The following is a 23169-nucleotide window of genomic DNA, read 5'->3' on the forward strand; positions in this document are numbered from 1 at the left end:
GCCTGAGGGTTCAGCATTCAGAAGTGTCTTCCTGTTGTGAAATGAGCTGCATAAATACCACATGAAGCCATTTTGAGTTCAGAGAAAGAAAACGTCTGTCGAACAGAATAATACTGTCGTGTTTGTGCATAAGCAAATTGTTATCAAATGATTGTGAGCTGGATGTGTTGGCATTCACCCTGAAAAAATAGAGCCACTGCTTCGCACTCACCGCACACACACACACACACTCTCACCCACACACACACATCACACACACACACACACACACACACACACACACACACACACACTAGCATGCAACCAGTAGCTTTGTCTGACATCCTGCAGCAGTATATAATTCTCTCGACGTGTGTGTGTGTGTGTGTGTGTGTGTGTGTGTGTGTGTGTGTGTGTGTGTGTGTGTGTGTGTGTGTGTGTGTGTGTGTGTGTGTGTGTGTGTGTGTGTGTGTGTGTGTGTGTGTGTGTGTGTGTGTGTGTGTGTGTGTGTGTGTGTGTGTGTGTGTGTGTGTGTGTGTGTGTGTGTCAAGTGTTACATTGGTTTTAAGTCCAATAAAATCCCATAATGGACAAAGGTGCCTCGCCTCCCTCCAAGTTGTATTCTGCCACAGAGCCCACAGATACACAGGCATGTGTGTATCTGTTGAGTTTATGCCTACAGACGTTTGGAAAAGAAAACCTGAGGGAAACTGTTTAATTGTGAAACAAACAAGCTTAGCAGAAGCGTATGGGCCAGGGTTCTATAACATCCTGTGTTGTACTTAAGAGTCTCATGTTACACTGGGGGACTGACTTGAAGGCAGTTTATGTAACTGATGATTTATGATGGAGGGAGACAGAAACTAGGGACGAATGGAAAAAAGAGGTAGAGAGATTCTCCGAGATAAGAGAAGAGACAGACATTTTCATTTCTCTCCATTCACTCTGCAGCCAGCAGAAATGTGTGTGGCAGATCACAATGTAACGAGAGAAACCTTAAGATAAATTAATAACAATAATAAAGCATTTTGTAAAGCATATGGATACAATGTGAAGTGAAAACAGGTTTAGAGTGAAAAGGTTTGAAAAAGCTCTTTCACATACACACACACACACACACACACACACACACACACACACTCACACACACATATTTGTTGAGCTACATTTGGCCTATAAAGATCTTATGGACATGAAATGATTTGAGAGCAGCACTACATAAATAATGTCCCTTGCCCTGTGAAAGCAGCCATCTCTGAGGGGGGGCAGACAGACCGTTAGTGGTGCGTTCGAGGGACAGCTGGTCCTTCTAGCTCGACTCATTTTTCAGAAAGCATCCTTTATAAAGGGGTCATGGGTCATTCGAAATGCAGCCCCAATGAGAAGGAATGCTTTGAGAGTGTGCCCCCAGTTAAAGGACAACCTTGCCTCTACGCTCCCATGCATTAGTTCAGAGGAACTATGGGAAACAGATGCTCTATTTTCAGAGAGGAATTCACACACATTGTCATCTCATGCTGGACACAAGAGACAAAAGAAGGAGTTATTTTGCAATGAGCTGTCACTTTGGAGCGTGTACTTGTTGGTGGTACTTTCCACTGCCACACAGCTCCCTGCTGCCGTCACTGAGAATGATTTGAGTTAATCAAACGGTTATCAACATTATTCATTAACTACGTGACTGAACGCTAACAATGTGTGTTCCCTAATTAGACAGAAACCTAATTGAGGTTCATTCAGTTGTGATAATTATGTTATAATGTCCTTTAATAATAAATAGATAGGCATCACCTCAGTTATAATAGTCCTGTTCTTGTGTATCTGGCTTCCCTTACTTGGTCACATGGTTAAAAGGAAGCACAATAGTCAAACAGACTTTCTTAAAGGCTACATTTAGATTGTCGTCTGTACTCACTGGGCCGAGGTGTGTTTCATGCTCGTTGAGGCTTAGTCCATAGTCACTGTCCCGATGTGGAACATGAACACTTAATGAAGGAAGGATTCTGCAGGACGTCCTTTATTAGGGATTTAATCATTCACTCCTAACTTCATTTAACTTCAAATCTAATCTTTTGGGGAAAAACACCTGAAAATGAATAGTAGAGCAAAAGTAGCACTCATTGTCGCTAAGCATCGTTTTTGGGTTAGTGAAGAAATGACATAAGGGATGACGACACAGGTTAAAAAAAACAATTCTGCCTTGTTAAAGGTCCCATGTCATGCTTTTCCGGTTATCACCGTCCCCTTGTTGTTCTGTAGCTTCTGCATGTGAACGGTCTGCAGAGTCTCAACCCCTCAAAGTGCACCCTGTAGCGAGTACAACTCTAACACAGAGAAGACCTGTCTGTGCTGCCCCAGAACGCCTCGTTGGACATTTCTCTTTTTCCATTCTTTTCTTCCTGGTCTAAGTGACGTAACGACGACCAAATGGACCAATCTGTAGAGCTCCTCAGTCCTCACACACACACTCACACACACACACACACACACACACACACACACACACACACACACACACACACACACACACACACACACTCACACTCACACACTCACTCACTCACTCAGCCTTATCTTGTGAGTGTGTGGCGAACTGCCTGGCTGTGAGTGTATGTTCAGGCTGAGTTCCACAATGTCTCGCAGACCCCTCGCAGCAACCAGGAAACGACACCAGTAATCCAGCTCACACTGTCCGCTCCTCGAGCCTCAAAGGCGGAGCAGCGAGCCCCGCAACGTCCCGCCCACACAGCACCCAGACCCCACGCACCCAGACCCCACGCAGCCAGACCCCACGCACCCAGACCCCACGCAGCCAGACCCCACGCACCCAGACCCCACGCAGCCAGACCCCACGCACCCAGACCCCACGCACCCAGACCCCACGCACCCAGACCCCACGCAGCCAGACCCCACGCAGCCAGACCCCACGCAGCCAGACCCCACGCACCCAGACCCCACGCACCCAGACCCCACGCACCCAGACCCCACGCAGCCAGACCCCACGCAGCCAGACCCCACGCAGCCAGACCCCACGCACCCAGACCCCACGCACCCAGACCCCACGCACCCAGACCCCACGCACCCAGACCCCACGCAGCCAGACCCCACGCAGCCAGACCCCACGCACCCAGACCCCTCGCACCCAGACCCCACGCACCCAGACCCCACGCAGCCAGACCCCACGCAGCCAGACCCCACGCAGCCAGACCCCACGCAGCCAGACCCCACGCACCCAGACCCCACGCAGCCAGACCCCACGCAGCCAGACCCCACGCAGCCAGACCCCACGCAGCCAGACCCCACGCACCCAGACCCCACGCACCCAGACCCCACGCAGCAGCCAGACCCCACGCAGCAGCCAGACCCCACGCACCCAGACCCCACGCACCCAGACCCCACGCACCCAGACCCCACGCAGCCAGACCCCACGCAGCCAGACCCCACGCAGCCAGACCCCACGCACCCAGACCCCACGCAGCCAGACCCCACGCAGCCAGACCCCACGCAGCCAGACCCCACGCACCCAGACCCCACGCACCCAGACCCCACGCAGCCAGACCCCACGCACCCAGACCCCACGCAGCCAGACCCCACGCAGCCAGACCCCACGCAGCCAGACCCCACGCACCCAGACCCCACGCACCCAGACCCCACGCAGCCAGACCCCACGCACCCAGACCCCACGCAGCCAGACCCCACGCAGCATTCCCATCTGTTTGTCATTACTGGTGTCATTTCCTGTTTGCTAACAAACGCCATTGTAACACATATTCACTGATGTTCTGCTGTAACGGTGGTGGACTCATCAGAACAGAGTGGGCGAGCTGACCAATCAGAGCACAGTGGGCTCACAGGGAGGGGGGGCAGGAGCTCCAAGAAGCCGTGTAGGACAGAGAGTGAGTACACAGACTACACAGAGAGGCTGTGAGAAACCAATGTGAGTTTGGAACATTGAACAATGTGAATCCATTCGAGTGGACCTCAACGATGATCAGTAGAAATGGCCGTGACATGGGACCTTTAAATAAAGCACAAAAGAAACTCCAACATGGAACATATTAATTATTCACGATAAAGCATTTGAATTATTTGCCAAAAATGAGGGTGAATGCCTCACTGCTATCCTAAAGTCACTTGGATACAGAATGTCCTTGGAAGTGCCTGCTGAAGCTGTGCACTGGGTGTCCTTGGAAGTGCCTGCTGAAGCTGTGCACTGGGTGTCCTTGGAAGTGCCTGCTGAAGCTGTGCACTGGGTGTCAACATTGAAGCTGATTGCATCATGAAGAGGGGGTATTGTATTGTATGCACTCATGTTGTTGTGGCAGCTGTTCACAACACAGATGGAGATACTGTAAGCCCACACAGACGAGTGCTTGAATATCTTTTGCACATGTGACAAGTGCTTTTCTTCACTGTTTATAAAACCGCTGCTGCTCTGTGATGAGTTATCTGCACGGTCCTGAGACTTCCTTTGAGCGCTTCACTCATCCTAACTGACTGGGTTTGTGAGCAGAGACTTTGACTGGTTGCTGTGTTTTGAGGATCCACGCCAGCTGCTGGCTGCTCTATTCTTAAAGCCTCAGTATTTAGCTAGTATTCAGAAACCATTCTGCCATGTCTTCTTCAGTCCACTGGTATCACGTGAGACCACACTGTGCTGAGGAAGCAATAGACACTTCAAGCCATAAGGACTTGGTTATAGACTATAGTTGTCCTTTATTTCTGTATGGAATTATTATTTGATCACAGCAGCGAAACAAATGTTATTCTAATCCTAAAACTAATTATATTTGCATGAATCAGCTGCAGTTTGGAAATGTCCTAATTGTAATTGTCTGAAACATTTGAGCTGCTCAACACATCCCACTTCCCTGGGTTCATCCTGACCCCTGACCTCCACTGTGATGTCACTTCCATTCTGTTTGTTATTTTCCGTGATGTTATATCCTGGTTCTATATTTCCATCTACCACAGGAAGCAGAGCATGCTTTGTTGCACCCCCAGGGGCATTCTTCAATCCGAACCATCTCCAGGCTCAAGCATGTCAAACATAGATCCTTGTTCTCACACTGTTGGACACGATAGACCTTTCTCTTATTCTGCAACAGCCTTACGTTCCCAGCTGCTCTTACGGTTGCTCCACAAACGTCTGTTATCAGTTAAAGCGTCTTGGGTTCAAGAAAAGCGCTATAGAAATCAAATATATTATTATTATTATTGCAGATAAGGCACATTACAGCCATCCCACTTCATCATTCACAATGCTAATGGCAATGGTGTGATTGAGTGGGAGGCAGTTTGTTTTTATGATCAGCTTTATAGAAAACAAAGGCTAAGCATGACCAGAACCAGCAGCAGTTGGTGTATGAAAGGTTTGAAGTGATGGAAAAGTGTTGCCTGGACATTATATTTACTTCAGATGTATTCCATACAGAGAGCAGCCGATATAAATCAGTTGAAATGATTGAACTGAGACCATGTAAGAATAGAATAGAATATGGGGAGGGATGAAACCCTCTGGAATGGTCCCACATGCAGAGCACACGGAGACATGTGGCCTCTGCATTTAACCCATCCTAGTACCAGGAATCTAGTACTAGGAGCCGTGGGGGAAGGGGGTTGTCCGGTGCCTTGCTCAAGGGCACCGCGGCAGGGCCCAGGAGGTGAACTGGGACCTCTCCAAGTAGCAGTCCACACTCCATATTTAGGTATGTTCAGGGACTTGAACCGGCGATCCAAGCCCCTACGTACTGAGCCACTGCGGGAGTGGAGTGCATTCATTTACACATTGTGACTGTATCCAGCATGTTTGTTTCTCCATATGACTTCTGACTATTCTTTTTCTTTCTGCATTGCTGTACTTCGCTTGGCAGACATACATCTGTCCTGATTTATTGGAATTGGGGATGTTTTAAAATTAGCATACCCAGCCAAATGTGTTGTATGATATAGCATTCCCTCCAGCACACACAGGTTAGTCATCAGGCTTAAAGCATTTTCTCTGGTAAATGAAAACAAAATCATTTCACTTAAACTAAAAAGCTCTACAATTCAGTATTTTACACTAATATTCTTTCATTTCTATATCTTACACAGAAATAATCAAATAGGATGTTGACTGTTGCCTAGCACTTGCAGAATTGCTGTGGGTATTTTGCGTTTACTATTGCAGGAGATCAATATTGTAGCCAAAAGTGCTTTATACTAAAGCTGTCGAAGCTAGCAGAGCACAGCCACTATATAACTCAAATACTGTTCTGCTTCCACCTGTTGCATCCTATAAGTCACTCATAAAAACCTAGTGATTTGTTGTACTTCATGGCGAGCAGTTCCAATGATGCAGCGCCAGGCAAACAGAGACCTCTCACCAGGACACACTGACCACACAAATAAGCCCCATCCTCAGAGTACTCGGCCTTGATGGACAAAGCGGACGTGAAGATGCTCATAACAGTCCATCAAATGTCACTGAGAAGTAGCTTACTCTGCTATTGCCTGCTCATATATCGAATGCAAGCCTCATACAGTCAGGTTGCTGTATAATCCGTATGCAATACCTCTTACGAGGATTACAACACATACAGCCACTGTGACGGATCTCTGCACGGTGGCTGCAAACATGAAATTACATAACCCTTAAGTTGATTATGAAGTGATTTGTGGAAGTGTGTCATCTTCTGCTTCTCATTGGTTAACTCTTTTTCTCCTGAATCAATAGGCCCAATATGTGTTTGCCTCCTCCTCCTATCAGGTCTGTTACCATGGCAACCTAATGAAGGCTGAGGAGGCCATTTAAAAGTATAAGAGCTGAAAATATCGACCGTGGGCAGCATCGAGCTCAGCAGCTTGCAACCCCGATCAATGGGAGAAGACGTCAGACGCTGTTAGTCCGCTCTCAGCCTGTGATGAGCTGAAGGGAACGAGATGGTGGTCGGCTGAGAAGAATGGAGGTGACCGGTCCTGCTGGCTTCAGTCCAAGTAGCTCAAACCCATGTGCCCCGCTGGTCAGCCTCTGTCCACCTGTTCTAAAGACACCTTTTCACAGGTTAAGTGGTGTAACGTGGTCTGTTACAAGATTGGGAGACAGTGGGTTTTTTATTTTGAGTTTTGGAGATGCTTTTCTCTTTTCTCAGTTAACCCTTCAACCCCAACCACTCCACACAGTTGTTTACCTGGCCTCTCCATCAGAGATTCCTTCTCCACAGGGGTCTGCTGCAGCTGCACAATAGCCCCTCTCATCTGAAACAGCTGCTCCAGCAGCTTTGGGAAAGAGGGAAAGCTGCAGATCAAAACGGATTAGAAGGACTCTTTAGTCGTATTCTTATGGGGTATTATTTGAATCTTTGATCTTTTGTCCTTTTATTTTAGGAAGGATTGTGATGATGTTTTTGTGAAAGAGAGAGTGCTTAGGGTTGGACGAAGGTTAATATGATGAGAGTTATCCTCGTGACCTGGGATTAAGACATCCCAGAATGAGATGTGGTTGAAGCCCATTTATATCATGCAACGTATCGTCCTCCTTTAAACCTTTCTGCTCCTTTCCAAACAGATGTTGCTACTTGTTCTATGAGTATGGTCAGTTGTAGTTAACACCTTGATGATTATAATTGATTGATGTAAAAAAGAATAGATGTAAGCTTGAACTGAAGGATACATGCCGAGTAGACCGCTGAAACAATGGGATCATTTGATGTACACCCTGCATGAAAAGCATAACTCAAGAACTTAGTTGTGTTTAGAGTTAAAACAATCCCTGTTGGCCGGTTGCTACTCGCCTCACACACCTGCACCCCCGCACAGATACACACAGCCCACAGCCACCCATTGTGTGTATTTGATAGTCTGTGTACCCATGAGTGTGTGTATGCAGCCTGCTCAGCCAGAAATTGCATCAATGGCTGTGTGGTTTTTGCCCAATGTTGCTATGGTAACTGCACTGAAATTGCCTCATAAGAGAGTGAATTGTTCATGTGTGGATGAAATGAAACCGAGGATGGAGAGTCATGGAAATAAGGTACAAGCAAGGTTGAGGAGTGTATGAATTGGAAAGTAAGAAGACGGGAAGATTTGTGAGGAAGTAAGTGGGATGGATGAAGAGTATGAAGACAGAAAAAGATGAAATGTGTGACAGATTAAAATGAGTATATGGATACATTGAAAAGGTTAAAATAGAGATAAAGGTTATTTAGTGTCTTCAGTCTCCTTAAATATCAGTGTATCGGAGCTGTTTCACACAGCAATCACTTCATTGCAGTCTTCACTGCCTTTCACTGTGTGTGTGTGTGTGTGTGTGTGTGTGTGTGTGTGTGTGTGTGTGTGTGTGTGTGTGTGTGTGTGTGTGTGTGTGTGTGTGTGTGTGGTGTGTGTGTGTGTGTGTGTGTGTGTGTGTGTGTGTGTGTGTGTGTGTGTGTGTGTGTGTGTGTGTGTGTGTGTGTGTGTGTGTGTGTGTGTGTGTGTGTGTGTGTTCGAGAGAAGTGGTTAGTGGTTGTTAGGTTCTCATAATATGAATGTGAACCCAAGGCATGGAACCAGTGCTGCCCCAACTTTATTTAAATCTCTCACCATCCACTTCCAATTTGAATAATAATAATACTATTTGATTGGTTCTGCAGCTGGCTTTCAAGGCAGGAAGCATGAGTGGATGAGACACAAACACAGTAGCTTCTGCCTGTTTCAAACTACTTTGTGTGACGTGTCGGCCTATCCAGTGCAAAGCCAAGTTATTTCGACCTTTTTTCAACTATAGCTGGAATTTGAGGAGACAAAGGAAACTGGTGTGGGTCAAGAAACATGGAGTCACACACATTAGTGAGTTCTTTGTTTGTTTTAAACTTCATTGAGTTACATAATGATTTGCTGTTGGAGAACATATGGGTCTGTCATCATCCAGAATTAAATGACAGACCAGTGTTATGACTGTTTGTCAAATAAGTGGGCGATAAATCTGTTGTTTCTTTTTACTAAATCTTTATTTGTAAGACTAAACCTTACTGTAGGAACCTTACAGTGAAGGTCTTTCAGAGTCACATCTACACTTGTTATGGATGGTAATGTTGGTCATTCTGTATTCCACTTTGGACCATTGCCGTCACACAAGTGTGTTTCCAGCAGCGTGTTCAGCTTGGCTAAGCATGTCGGCGGTGTATTCCATCAGTGAAGGGCCTGGCGACAGACTGCATCCTTCTGGGTCAGTGGCTGTAGCAGCACCTCAAACAGTAGTCGGTTTTTAAAGATGTCCTAAACAAGCCTGCCGTTATCCAGTTTCAGACGCCATTATAAGACAGATGACTTGTGCGCAAGACAAACTCACCCAAAGGTCTGGGAATGGAATAACACCAATGTAAAAGCCAGCTACATTACATCTGTGTTGCTCTTTCATTTAATGTTGAAGGCCTTACATTTCTTTCTTTGCCTACTTATTTATTTTGTGACTTGCAATTGAAAAGCATTTGGTGAAATAATACTAAAAGGAAAGTGGTGAGACAGTAAACAGTCAAAAGCATCCTGAACTTCAAGGCTAATTAAATCTGTCTGAATTGCAGGCAGAGCTTCGATAAGAGCCATGAAGGCTGAATGGCTCTTAAGCCCCTGTCACACTGTCCTGAAATGTACACCCGATGGACACACGAATATTGAATTGTGAATTTCGCATGAAGATGGTTCGTGTGTGGTTCGGGGGAACCACACACGAAGGCAACATTTACATTACATTTAAGACATACAACTGCAATGAAAGTAACACAAACAATTATGTTAAAGTACTATGATACTGTACTGATATTTTCAGACTTTGTTCTTTACTTTATCCGTCTTTATATGTAGAATATATTAAGTTTTCTCCTTAATGTTGTTTCCATAGCAACAACAACTTCCTGTCAACTCGCCTTCAAAATAATATATTATATCCTTTTTAGTTTCACAGAACACAAATTGGGTTATTTACATAATATGTTTACATGATTTTGTTGTGCAATAAAACAACCCGATGGACACACGATAAAGGAAATGTTCAAATCCGGCTGTGATCGTAGCAACATCGGGCCATTCGTGAGGGCATCTTAAGCCATCGTATGACCGCTGGTGGAGTTTCTCAGGCTCCGGCAGCAACTTCGTGAGCGGTGCCAAAATCTTTGGCATGCCAAAAAATTGCCGAAGGACCTTGCGAAGGTTCATTTTCGTGTTGAATTCGTGTGTCCATTTTGCCCTTCGTAAAGCCATCGTGAGGGCATCTTGTTATCATCGGTGCCATCGGGCATTCGCCCTGATCAGAGTGAGGGCGAATGCACCGATGATAACACGAAGATGACACGACTTGACAAGATGCCCTCACGAGTGCCTTACGAAGTTGCCGCTCACAAAGTTGCTGCCGGAGCCTGAGAAACTCCACCGGCAGTCATACGATGGTTTAGATGCCCTCACGAATGGCCCGATGTCGCTACGATCACGGCCGAATTTGAACATTTCCTTTATCGTGTGTCCATCGGGTGTCAATTTCGGGACAGTGTGAGAGGGGCTTTATGGACCCAAATGACCCCAGAGGTGGTTTTGTTTTTCTAAACCTCTCTAAAAAGGTCAAATTTCACTTGTTTTGCATCAATCTTGATACAGGGTACTCATTATATGTTAAAATTTGGATTTCCCTTTTGTAACTCTGATTCCAGTCTCCAGGTTATCTTGTTTTTATTGATATATGTGCAGCTTGCTAAATGTTGATGTTCTTCCTTTCCCAGCGGTTTAGCTGAGCTCAGTTTGGCTGTGCAAACAGTAGTCTGTGGTAGAAATTAACAAAGTAGAGTGTCAAATATATTCCTTTCATCAAAAATCGTTCTTCTACTCATGTGTGCCACTCAAGTGCTGTCTCGCCTTGATCATGGTTATGTCCCACTCAGACTTCAGAGCTGTTTGTATCATCATGTTTACCAATGAGTGGTAGAAGCTTTTCTGTAGCATTAGCCTGATTATTTTACAGTTTTCTAGGGCACTCAAGCTTTTCCACCAGGTTCTGAGAGTAGATCATTTGACACTCTGATAAGTTATCACTTCTCAAATATCCTTGCTTACACTGTGGAATTTCCTCAGTAGTAGCCTATGTTGAACCTTGGGAGCAAGAGGTCCTGGTTTGTGTAGTGCCTGCCTTGGATTGTTGTTGGTAGACTGAAAGCCTACCAACTTAATCTTTATAATTTCTCTATGTTAGTGTCAACTCGACACTGAAGTGACCTGCCCCTAAGGATGTGAGAAAGACACTTTCAGCAGTCGTTGTCATTTCCTACAGTTTCCTTTAGCCAGTTGTATTCAAGGACTTTGCTACGTGGTTTGAGTACACAAGTGACTCATTTCCTGAGAGTTTTCAGAGTGAAGGCCATATCAGGACTAACAGAGCAATGCCGGGCTGTAGGCATGCCAGACATAAATACATATAACCCAAACACAAGATAAAGTATGTTTGGGAAATACTGCATTCTGCAAACAGTTCTTACAATTGTATTTTGATAGAATAACGTTTTATGATAACACAGGCTAAAAAAGGAGTATGACTATACTGCCATCCACCAAAAGAACATGGTTACTGTATTGACGGCACAATGAGAGCAGAGCAGGCACTTCCTGTATGTGTCACCCAAAGGGCAGATAGAAAACAGACTCAGAACTATTTCCCTGTCTCTGACTGCCCTGTATCTGGAGAGATCATATCTGTAGAGACCAAAGCCAATAATGTTAAATGAATAAATAAGACATGCATTTGCATAGTTATAACATTGTGAAATAACCCTACAGTATGTAATTCTAATTAGGGATGCACAATGAATCAAAATGGAAACATGGTAAATATGGGCTAGTGCAATATTGAAATTGGGGAGGCGCAATATTTGGTCTTTGTTAAAGGTAAAACATGTAAAAATATATTTCTGAATGAAGCATAGTGGAGATGCAGAGAAGTTCTCCAAATCGTATTCTGCAAACTTTAACCCAACCTAAAATATCTTTCTTTGTTCCAGATAAAAAAATCACTCCATGGCCATTTTTTATCTTTCTTCAATGATAATAAGAAAATGTGTGCAAACATGATCTATTCCTCCAGAGATTGCAAATCATATTGCAATTGAATTTCAGTCAAAATAATTATAATTATAAAATATTATCTCATCCCTTTTTTACTCTAACAGAAATGCATTGGGCCATTTCCACAATTTTAACATAAGCTAAACTAAAACAATGGATCTATCTATAAACAAGTCAGACATTTCTAGTCAAACAAGTGATTGTAATAAATACAGTAAACGTAACGTGTTAGTTGAAGTATTTTATTACGTGGAAATTGAAATGGACTGCAAACAGGGATATAAAGCTTTGTCTTGTTCACAAAGACCTGCACTACTAACACTGATACTGCTGCAGGGAGAGGATTACGTCATTATTTATCAAGGTTATGAATCTGAATAATTTTGGTTAAGAAGCTATGCTCAAATATAATTGGGCTTCACCACTGTTTCCTTCCAGTGTGGCTAAAGTGAGTGAAGTGTTTGTGTGGAGATGTTATAGACTCATTAAGCCTGTGATGGGCATATGGCAGTACACAGAGCGGGTTGCCATGGAAAGTTCCAATATTTTGTAAAAAGGGAGGATTTTAGTCCTGATAAATGTAAAGTCTAAAAAGAAGGGGTGCTTACATTTCGGGTTCATACCTCGGTCAAGGCACTGTGTCCTTGGCTTAAAATGCTGGGTATGCTTACAAGGGTTCCAGGCCTCAAAAGCATCACCTGACAATGGAACCACTGAACTCCTTTACAAAAGTAAAGTAAGGCAAGGCAAGTTTATTTATATAGCACTTTTCAACACAAGGCAATTCAAAGTGCTTTACAAAAACTGAAAGACATTAAGCATTTAAAATCAGTTATTAAAAAGAAAAGCTGATAAAATAAACATTAAAAGAAAAAATACATGGATAAAAGTTACAGTGCAGTCTTAGATATGAATAGTTCAATTAAAAGCAGCGACAAAAATAAAAGTCTTCAGCCTGGATTTAAAAGTAGTCAGAGTTGCAGCGGAGCTGCAGGTTTCTGGGAGTTTGTTCCAGATATTTGGAGCATAATAACTGAATGCTGCTTCTCCATGTTTAGTTCTGACTCTGGGGACAGAAAGCTGACCAGTCCCTGAAGACCTGAGAGATCTGGATGGTTCATCATTTAGCAGGAGGTCAGAAATTTATTTTGGGCCTAAACCATTCAGTGCTTTATAAACCAGCAGCAGTATTTTGAAATCTATTCTTTGACACACAGGAAGCCAGTGTAAAGACTTCAGAACAGGAGTGATGTGATCCACTTTCTTAGTGTTAGTGAGGACTCGAGCAGCAGCGTTCTGAATCAGCTGCAGCTTTCTAATAGATTTTTTAGTGAGACCTGTGAAGACACCATTGCAGTAGTCCAGTCTACTGAAGATAAAAGCATGGACAAGTTTTTACAAATCCTGCTGTGACATTAGTCTTTTAATCCTAGATATATTCTTTAGGTGATAGTAGGCTGATTTAGTAACTGTTTTAATGTGACTGTTGAAACTCAGGTCAGAGTCCATGACTACACCTAGATTTCTGACTTTATCTGTTGTTTTGAACATTGCAGACTGAAGCTCAGCGCTAACTTGTATACGTTCTGCCTTGGCTCCAAAAACCATTACCTCAGTTTTATCTTGTTTAATTGGAGAAAGTTCTGACACATCCAGTCATTGATTTGTTCAATGCACTTACTCAGTGTTTGAATTGGAGCATAGTCTCCTGGTGAAATTGTTACGTAAATGTGTGTGTCATCTGCATAGCTATGGTAACTTATTTTGTTGTTCTTCATTATCTGAGCCAGTGGTAGCATGTAGACGTTAAAGAGAAGAGGCCCCAAGATGGAGCCTTGAGGTACCCCACATGTCATATTTGTCAACTCAGATGTGTATTTAAAGTAGAATTCAATAGCTATATTTCACGCTAAGTATTTTTAGATAACAGACTCTACGACCTTTTGTATATTGTTGTTGTCACAAGCATTGATCATAGAGCCTGTCAAACCTTTGCACTCTTCATTTACCATAGTTATAATCAAGCAATAACAGTTTATGATGGCAAAAATGTCAAATAACTTATTATATATGTATCTGCTGTCATGACATGAATCCCCTCCTAAAACCAATCCCTCTCATCTCCCTCTCTCCCAGCTGTGAGCCGAGTGATTGACAGGACCTAAAGACATGGGGAAGCAGAACAGCAAGCTCCGCCCTGAGGTGATGCAGGATCTCCTGGAGAGCACCGACTTCACGGAGCACGAGATCCAGGAGTGGTACAAGGGCTTCCTGAGGGACTGCCCCAGCGGCAACCTCTCCATGGAGGAGTTCAAAAAGATCTACGGTAACTTCTTCCCCTACGGTGACGCTTCAAAGTTCGCCGAGCATGTCTTCCGCACATTCGATGCCAATGGTGATGGGACAATAGACTTCCGGGAGTTTATCATCGCATTAAGTGTGACGTCACGTGGAAAGCTGGAGCAGAAGTTGAAATGGGCGTTCAGTATGTACGACCTGGACGGAAACGGGTACATCAGCAAATCTGAGATGCTGGAGATTGTTCAGGTGAGTGTGCATGGAGGCTGCAAGAGCTAGAAAAAATAACTAGTTGCTTTTTTTTTAAACTGATGTTGCAATTGTGATATTATTCACAATATAAGATAAATCTATCATTTTGAAATCATAATTATCATTATGATTAAAAAATATATTAAATGATCATTGCCCAATTTATTTTCTTTTTTAAAAGATTGATTACAAATACACATGTTTTCTTAAGTCTGTAGATTACAATTCTTAGCCTTTTTCAAAAATGGTGCTTTTCGCAGCTGTACTGCACTAGTACATGTGGCGATTTAAGTAAAAATGTTGCAGCCCTATTGAACAGACTATGATTGACAAAAGAGCCCAGTGTCTAACATACAGAAAAACAGGACAGATACTGTATTACATTAACAGAAAATCTGTTTCTATCACATGTTGGCAGTCTCTTCTGAATGCATCAGAACGCATAGACACATACACACTCACAGAAACACAGCAATGGTTACATTAGCCAAGGCAGAGTTTGTTATATTTGTATTGTAGGTAATGCCACTGTATCCATAACACGCTCATTATGAGAGCAGGGAAAACATTTTAAGAACAGGAGGACAAACGGCTGTGCTCCATGAAGGGAGGGTCTTACAGTCATGAAGGTGGTGAGTTTACCAGTCCTGCTATTTAAATGATACACTTAGATCAAAAAGTATTGGTGCATGGCTTTCCCAATGCAATCATTAGAAAATGTTGTAACGCCTACTTGTTTTTTCATATTTGCTAAAAGCAGCCTTTTGCAGGAAAGATGAGGGAAGGACGTTCATATTAACAGTGTTAGCCTGTGGGATTTGATCACCCCGACAGGGCCCTCCTGGGGTGAGAGTGTCTTGTGATAATGGCCGAAACACTCGATGATCCCGAGGTCCACAACTGATGATGTGTCAAAAAAATGAAATCAATAATTAATGAATTTCAAAAATATAAAAATGTAATGAAAAATCAAGATCAGGATTAAAATCAAAATTTAAATTAAATCAAACTTAATTAATTATTTAAACGTGGTGCCGACTGACCTCTGTTCTTTACGTTTGGTCTCTATGGTTACCCTAGTCTACAGGGATAGCACTGTTCAGTGCATATTCCTGGTTCTCACTTCTTTTTCCCTTTTTCACACTTTTTTTAGGAGAGTGCATTTACGTAGTCACGTTGTGCCTCTTCACTTTTACACTCTGGGGGTCAGAGTTCATATGGTGAGGGATTCCATTGGCGGTATGCGCCGGCCTGTGCCTTTACCGTGGACTTCTGGTAGAACTGCTCGGGTCTTGATAGATTGAGTGGGGAAGTTCATGAGATATTTCTTCACTTGTTGATGAAGGTACATCTTTAGGCTGTGTGGGCTTCAAGAGATTCTTTAAAGTCACATAAGCAATGTGATTGTTTTAATGATTGTTAAGAGATTATAGATCGCATGAACATCACATTTGAGTTCTGTTCATAGAAGCATTGCAGGCATTTTAATCGAAATACATTCAACAATATGTTTAACCAGATTGTAAAATGAGAGTTAAAGGTTACTTTCACATTTGAATAGGATAACACCTTTCTGTCTGTGTTCATGTTTAACTGTTGTACTTTACGTTTACAGTCAAATATTTGGAAGTGTTCTTGGTGGTGCAGCAGGGGGGCACTTCTTACCTTTTCATAAAGAAAACAACAAAAGTGAAGCAAGCATTTCCTTCACAGGAGCTTCTCATCTAAACATACTATTACATTTGCGCATGCCCGCGTTACTAAATAATTACCATAACAGTAGGCACTTAAAACGGCAGTGTTGTCGACTCAGGTCTCTGCCAACAGGTGTCCTGAGCAAGTGAAGATGACCACTGACAGCACTTTTGTCCAATGGTAGTTTGGCTAGTCGCTAACTTTATATATGGTATTTGGAAGATGTATTTGTTCATTTGAATCCACATTAGCATTAGGAGCAGCTACTCTTGCTTGGGGTGACAGTGCAAAATCGAGTGGATTTTCCAATAAAACCAAAACACTAAGCTGAAAGACACACACTTGAAAAGAAGTGCAGTCTGGTGATCATGTGTCGCTTTGTCCCTATGAGTGACCCCATTCACATGACATACTGTATAGTCATATACATATATAATCATCCGTTGTCATTCTAAAAAAGATTGATTATAGCCAGCTTTTTCTGTTTGAATATTATATGTGTCTCTCCTATAATACCTTCACAGCCCTAAAGTTTGTATTATAATGTTTTGAATATTAGTTGCTCTACTGATTCAGATATCTGATGGATGTCAGGCTAGTCATGGCCAATCCCAGCCAATATGAATCTATAATGCCTCCCTACCTCACGACGGCAGTGATTCAGCCTGAAGCTTTCCACAGCAGTGAGTGCAGGGCTCATCAGTGGATGTGAAGATAGTTGATAGTTGCCTTAATTAGTGAATGGTTGTGAGTGTACTTGTCATTCTTCAGATATGTGTGTGTGTAGTTGTTGTTAATTAGCTGCAGTTTATTAAGGGCTTCAAAATGTGTCCTCTTCCACCATGCATGCAAAAAGCAGTAAAGTAGTTCCAAGTCTATTTTGATTGTGGCTTTTGAAATCTAGTAGCTGGTACTCTGTGTTTTACTCATTCAATTAGGATGTTACTTTCGTTGTTGTGGTGCACTTTTAGAGACCAGGGTCATGTAGTTTCTCTCGGTGCCTCGGGCCCACTCAGAAGCATTTATACAGAAACACATTCAGTATTCATCTATCTTCATGTCTTCATTTGGCTGGTTCAAAGCCAGCCACCTCTGCATAAAGAAGGCAATCACAAGAGAATCATTTTCAGGTGGAGTTGAAGTTGAAATATGGCCTGTGCTCTGAGTTAAGCCTGCAGCTCAGCTTTCAGCCGCTGGATCTCATAAAGCTGAATCCTTCTATTTCCTGTTGCATATCTGGTTACAGGGAGTGAGAAAAGGAAAATCATTATTTTTTACCAAAATATCGAATGCAAAAAATGTTCCACAAGCTTCAGTATTAGTAATGCAGCACTAGTTCAGTTTAGGGTTAGAGAAATAAGAAACAAGTGATGCCCATTGTGCTACTTTTATCATATGAGCGTGGCTCTAGGGATGGATACTGTATTTGGAATTCAGTCTCCAGATGATGAATCATACTGACTTCTGGTGATCGGTAAGTGATCATAAATAGATCACTTAACAAAAGTTAACATCGCATTAACCTATTACATTTGAGTTCTTTTCATAGAAGCATTGCAGGGATTTTAATCGATGTACATTCAACAATATGTTTAACCAGACACTCAGTATGTCCATAGTGACCGTCCAGAGATGAAAGAAGACAGGTAAGGGGGAATCTTCATTTGTTTGCCACGGTACCTCACTATAAATGCACTTCTGGAGATATGGAAAATGTGCCCCACTTATTCCAATAACAAAGCTTCTGTTCCCATGTTGCTGAGTGTATCTCTGTAAGTTGCTAATCATGCTCCAGTAAAAAAGAAGATGAAAAGAGACAAAAACACAACAAATAAAACACAAATGTATTGAAGATAATGGGAGCTTTTAGCATCTTCATGCGCCACCTAGCTAATAACAAAAACTAAAGAGCCCCTGCTGTAGTAGATAGATAGATAGATTCAACTTATTGTCATTACACAGTACAGGTACTAGGGATGCCAGCGATTATTCGATTATTCTCTACAGTCTCCATAATCGAATATTATTTTTAAAAATCGATTTTATTTATATATTTTTTTTATTATTATTTATGTTTTTTTTTTTTTTTTCTGGCTTAGTTTCAACCAAAATATATATAAATATATATATGCTAATAATAGTATTAATAATTGTAAATGGTCATTGGTCACACCACCAGTTTGTTTTACTGTAAACTTGGAGGAAGCCTGCGTGCAGAGCAGACTGCTGCAGCACGCTACACACCGACCCCACCCCCCTCTCCCTCACACGTGCGACTAAAGATGAACAAAGCGGCAGGTAAAAAGAGTTCCTCGTGGAACTACTTCGAACTTACAAGTCCAAAGGAAGTTAAATGCAAGCTCTGCGAAAAGACGTTGGTCTATCACAGCTCAACCTCAACAATGCGTTCGCATTTGAGTGCGAAGCACGCCAAAGAGGTTACAGAGAAAGACGCAGCACAGCCGGCCATTACCAACTTCACTTCAAGGCCACGTCGTTGTGATGACATGCTTGTTTGTACTGTTAAACATGTTACAGTAAAGAAAACAACGGAATTCCTTTTTTTTTTTTTTTCTCCCGCGGGGGGTGGGGGGGGTCGGTCGAATAATCGTTTATTATTCGCCAGGGCTGCCGAATAATCGAATTTTTTTTTTTTATTTAATGTTACAAAACAAAAATGACCATGTTCACGTCTTAAAGTCATCCTGAGGACTTAGTTTTGGTTTAAAATTACACAACATCATGTATGTGTTGCTTTCTTTGGGCTTGTTTTCATTTCATAGACCTGGTTGCTTATTTCTCTGAAATCTGGCAACAGAGTGGGCAGGGCGCACCCGGCGCAGTGTCTAATAGTAGCAGTAAGCTAACGAGAGGCTACGTTCAGCTGGTGACTCGGGAGTCGGGACAGAGAAAATGTCAGGAGTTTGGAAGTATTATAAAATTGAAAGCGAAGGCAGTGTAACAGCCAGATGCAATGTTTGCAAGGCAGAGGTTCCGCGTGGTGGAAAGAACAGAGCTACGTTCAACACGACCAATCTAATACGCTACCTGAGAAACAAACACCAACAACAACACGACGAGTACACAGCGGCCACTCAGGTAACGGCACTGAAACAACCGACACTTTCAGAGACTTTTAAAAGGAAAGAGAAACTGCCCCAGAACAGTGTTTTCACTGTTCAAAAAAATAACAGCCAAGATAGCTGAATTCATCGCGTTGGATGACCAGCCGTTATCTGTTACCTTTTTTTTCTCTTAATGCATTGCATAAAGATCGGATCGGGAAAAATCGGTATCGGCAGATTGTCAAAATCAAATGATCGGATCGGGAGCAACGGACGGACGGGCGGTCAGGGCCCCTCCCAGTCACTCTATTACGGACAGGGTACCCATTGAGAGTCAGTTTTCAACGGGCAGGGCGTCCCATAGACCTTCATAGACCTCCCATAGGGTTGATAATAGACGCCATGAGAACGCTCCCCGACGGTCGGTTGTTATTGTCAATATTAATATAATAATGATTTATTTTTTAATAGTCACACTCGATTTCACCGGTTTTCTTGTTGCCCCAGCTGGTCAACACCTCTTTGAGCAGAAACAAAGGCTACATTCATGTATTAAATCCATGTTAATCCATGTGTGTGGTTGTGATTGCCAGGCCACGCAATGATTTACAAACTCTTCAACTACAACCCTAATTATATTTAAAAACATTTTAGAAGGCCTCACGAAATACTTTAATGTACATTTAAATGTAAATGTGAAGGGATGTGTGTAATGTGGTGATTGACATTATTCACCCACAGATCTATTGTTCCGCACGGACATTTTAGTTAACCGGACTTCCTGTTGATGTGAAATCCGAAAACATTTTTTAAAAATAAAATAATACTTTATTCCGTGTGTGCTTGCTTTTCTCTTTGAAATTCATCACATCACGGCATTATAATACACGGTTCGGCTGCATTGAATATTACATATCTGCCGTAGTTCTCTATGTATAGAGCCCTGATCAGAAGACTTCTGGACAAACAGAAGAACTGCTGCCAAAACTGAATATGTGACGTGGATCATAAATATATCAGCAATTAAACAAAGTCTTCAATTTCTCTTCACACAATACGTCTCCTTGCAGTATCAACACTAATTCGGCTGACTTTTATATTTGATCCAATCGGTATATTGGTATATTTACACCATAACGGTGCACAGCTGATAGAAAGGGACACCTGGTGGTTAAAGCACGTTATTGAAATGTATTATTTATTATTAGATATTAATAGGAGACACAGACAGACAAACTAATAAGGCTTTATTTAAACATTAAAGAATACTTTAGGTTAAGGTCTTATTTTGAATAAGAAAAAAGCTTTGGGGGTATAAATATTAAGCCTGACAAAGTACTAATATATTGCTTTCCTGCAATGTTAACTACTGTATGTTTAAGCACTTATTTTAACTGATATTATACATATGTATTATACTCTTATAAGATGTATGTAGATAGTATAAGAAATGTGCAGAATACGACAGTTTAATGGTGGAGATACACACATATTGATAGATGTCTTGTAATGCACTGTTGAGGAACCTGCGACCCAAGTTTTTCATCTCCGACCTTGTCAGGTATTGAACATTCAATAAATAAAGAACACAGAATTATTAAATATAAAACACAGAATTTGTGTGATTATACTAAATGATTTTCAAATAAACACCACTGCATATTTACAATTGTTACACATGCTGATGTAATGCAAATGTTTCCAACTTGGGATCAATAAAGTATATCTTATCTTAAGATGATCGATGGCTACTGCCATATTTGCAAAATGTGGCACAAGCACAAGCAATTTTCAACCATTTATTAATTATATGTTTTAAATGTGAGTGTTTCCTATCCCCTAAACCTCCAGGGATGTACACAGTTTAATACGGGCAACTTCTTATTATGGGAAATACGAAAACGTCTTTTAAAACTACAACTCCCAGCAGAGACGTGCCACGTGCCATATAGAGAACATGTTGCGAAACACAAAAGCCAGCAAGTGTAGTTCTGGGGACGGGGTGGGGGAGGGGGGGACGCGGTGGACCCATTCAAATCCAGTTTTGGACAGTCTGCCGTGGTTCCATCCCATTTCAAGTGCTGTTAGACGCTCGGCGTAACCCTCGGAGCACACTCTCCCATCACAGAGCGTGAGGACTATCACGGGGTTTGTCAAGCGAAGCGGAGAGAATACTTACTCCGGGTGTAATATTCTCTAAAGCAAATGAGCTGCTCCGACCCTCGGTCCTGACGGACTCCAACTTGTGTTTATTAATCAAACAAATAAATAAACACAAGGATAATTATGTGTTATTGTTGAGTAAATAACAGTGTGGTTTAGAAAAGAATACAAAATTAGAAGGAAAAAACGATGAAACAATACAGATTTCAGTTTTCTGAGCTCCTACTCTCCCCGTAACTGACGGCAACAAAAGTCCTACATTATTCAATTAAAATAAAGAAGTAAAAACAATAAGTGTGGCTTGATATTGAGTTAGAAAAAGGTTTATAAACGCTGTGAGAATGGATCTGCGGAGAGCATTTTGCCGCGATCCCAACGTATCTATTACCTACGTTCAGGGAGCTCTATGCAAGTCAATGGGAAGCCCTGCATACTTGCCAACCCTCCCGATTTTTGCGGGAGACTCCCGATTTCATAGCCCTCTCCCGGTTTCCTCCCGGGGTCATACTTCTCCCACATTTATCCCGATTTCTGACAAAATCAGATTTACTCAGGACTGTTTCCACTCTGACTGTAATACAGCTACACCATTGTTTGGTTTCCATGGTAGCGCGTCTCTTTAGCAGCGCGCGCAACTCAAAGTCTGAGAGGGTGAGGAAGATAGTCACGGAAAACTGAACAAGAATCGACAACATGACCCTGGTCCAGCCCACACATATGCTCCATCAAGGATGGTGCTACAGGCCGCAAGGCAGTGCACGTACCACTACAATAAGCATGTTAATGTTAATCTAATACAGCTCCGGCGATGATCCACTAGCACCCCCCCCCCTGTTGCCATTTGCCACATGAGTAAGAGCTGCTAGCTAATGGTCTCTCCTGTGTGTAAATGTCGCTGATGCTCATAATAGCCGTGCCATTGAATGAGATGGATGGCAGACAGTACGGCTCTTCTTTTTCAGATAATGACAAAATCTCAAGACCGGGAGTAAATAAGTGGTCTCAACCACTCACCAACAGCTGACCTCCGTCCACCTCTCATCTGAGCAGACGGCACAGGGGGAAGCTCCCTGACTCCATTGAAGAGTGCATTCATACCATCGATTAGAAAGACTGAACAGAATAGCAGGTTAGATAAGTCGCCATGGGAAACACATTCATCTGTTGTGTGAGGAGAAACTTTGCATTCTGTGTGTGCTTATTACTGCAGGACCACTCAAATGGTGCTCTGTGGATGCACAGAAGTCAACAACTTTGTGATCCATATTCAGTTTCTTGACTCTCTTTCTTTCATTTTCTCTTACTATATTAAATGTTGGAAAACAAACACAAGGCAAACTATCCTTGTGAAATCTTTCTTGGATTTCGACTAGTGGACGACCTCCGTCACTTTGTAGTCTTCAACTGCATTTTCCTCACCTGACCCTCTGTATCGTTTGATGTGGTGAAAGTGTAGAGGGGAGGTCATAGAGTTATGTGCCGATGCTTCTCTTATCCCTCTCATTCTAAAGGCCACATAATAGTCCGAGCTTTCTAGCTGTTTTTTGCTGTCCTTCATGCGGCTCAGAATAGTTCCGGTTTCATTAGAGACACTCTCAGCTCTCTGCTGGAGCAGTGTGTAAGAACTATCTTTGTTTTCCTTGTGGTAATCAGG

The 23169-nt window shown here is 42.6% G+C and overlaps 1 protein-coding gene across 5 annotated transcripts in view; it reads left to right on the plus strand.

Annotated features, from left to right (window-relative positions):
* The window catches only part of ncalda (neurocalcin delta a), a 118351-nt gene that overhangs the window by 89123 nt on the left and 6059 nt on the right, over positions 1-23169 (plus strand). For 2 of the 5 annotated variants that reach the window (XM_071205794.1, XM_071205795.1), the window contains 2 exons: positions 13101-13176; positions 14179-14589. In XM_071205794.1, coding sequence (XP_071061895.1) covers positions 14212-14589 — 378 coding nt within the window. In that variant the 5' untranslated portion in view covers positions 13101-13176; positions 14179-14211. Of the gene's footprint in view, positions 1-13100; positions 13177-13860; positions 13883-14178; positions 14590-23169 lie in introns of those variants that run through there. The other 3 variants (XM_034101551.2, XM_034101549.2, XM_071205796.1) reach the window with 2 other exon arrangements.

This window comes from Pseudochaenichthys georgianus, chromosome 16 (assembly GCF_902827115.2).
Source record: "Pseudochaenichthys georgianus chromosome 16, fPseGeo1.2, whole genome shotgun sequence".
Lineage (NCBI taxonomy): Eukaryota > Metazoa > Chordata > Actinopteri > Perciformes > Channichthyidae > Pseudochaenichthys > Pseudochaenichthys georgianus.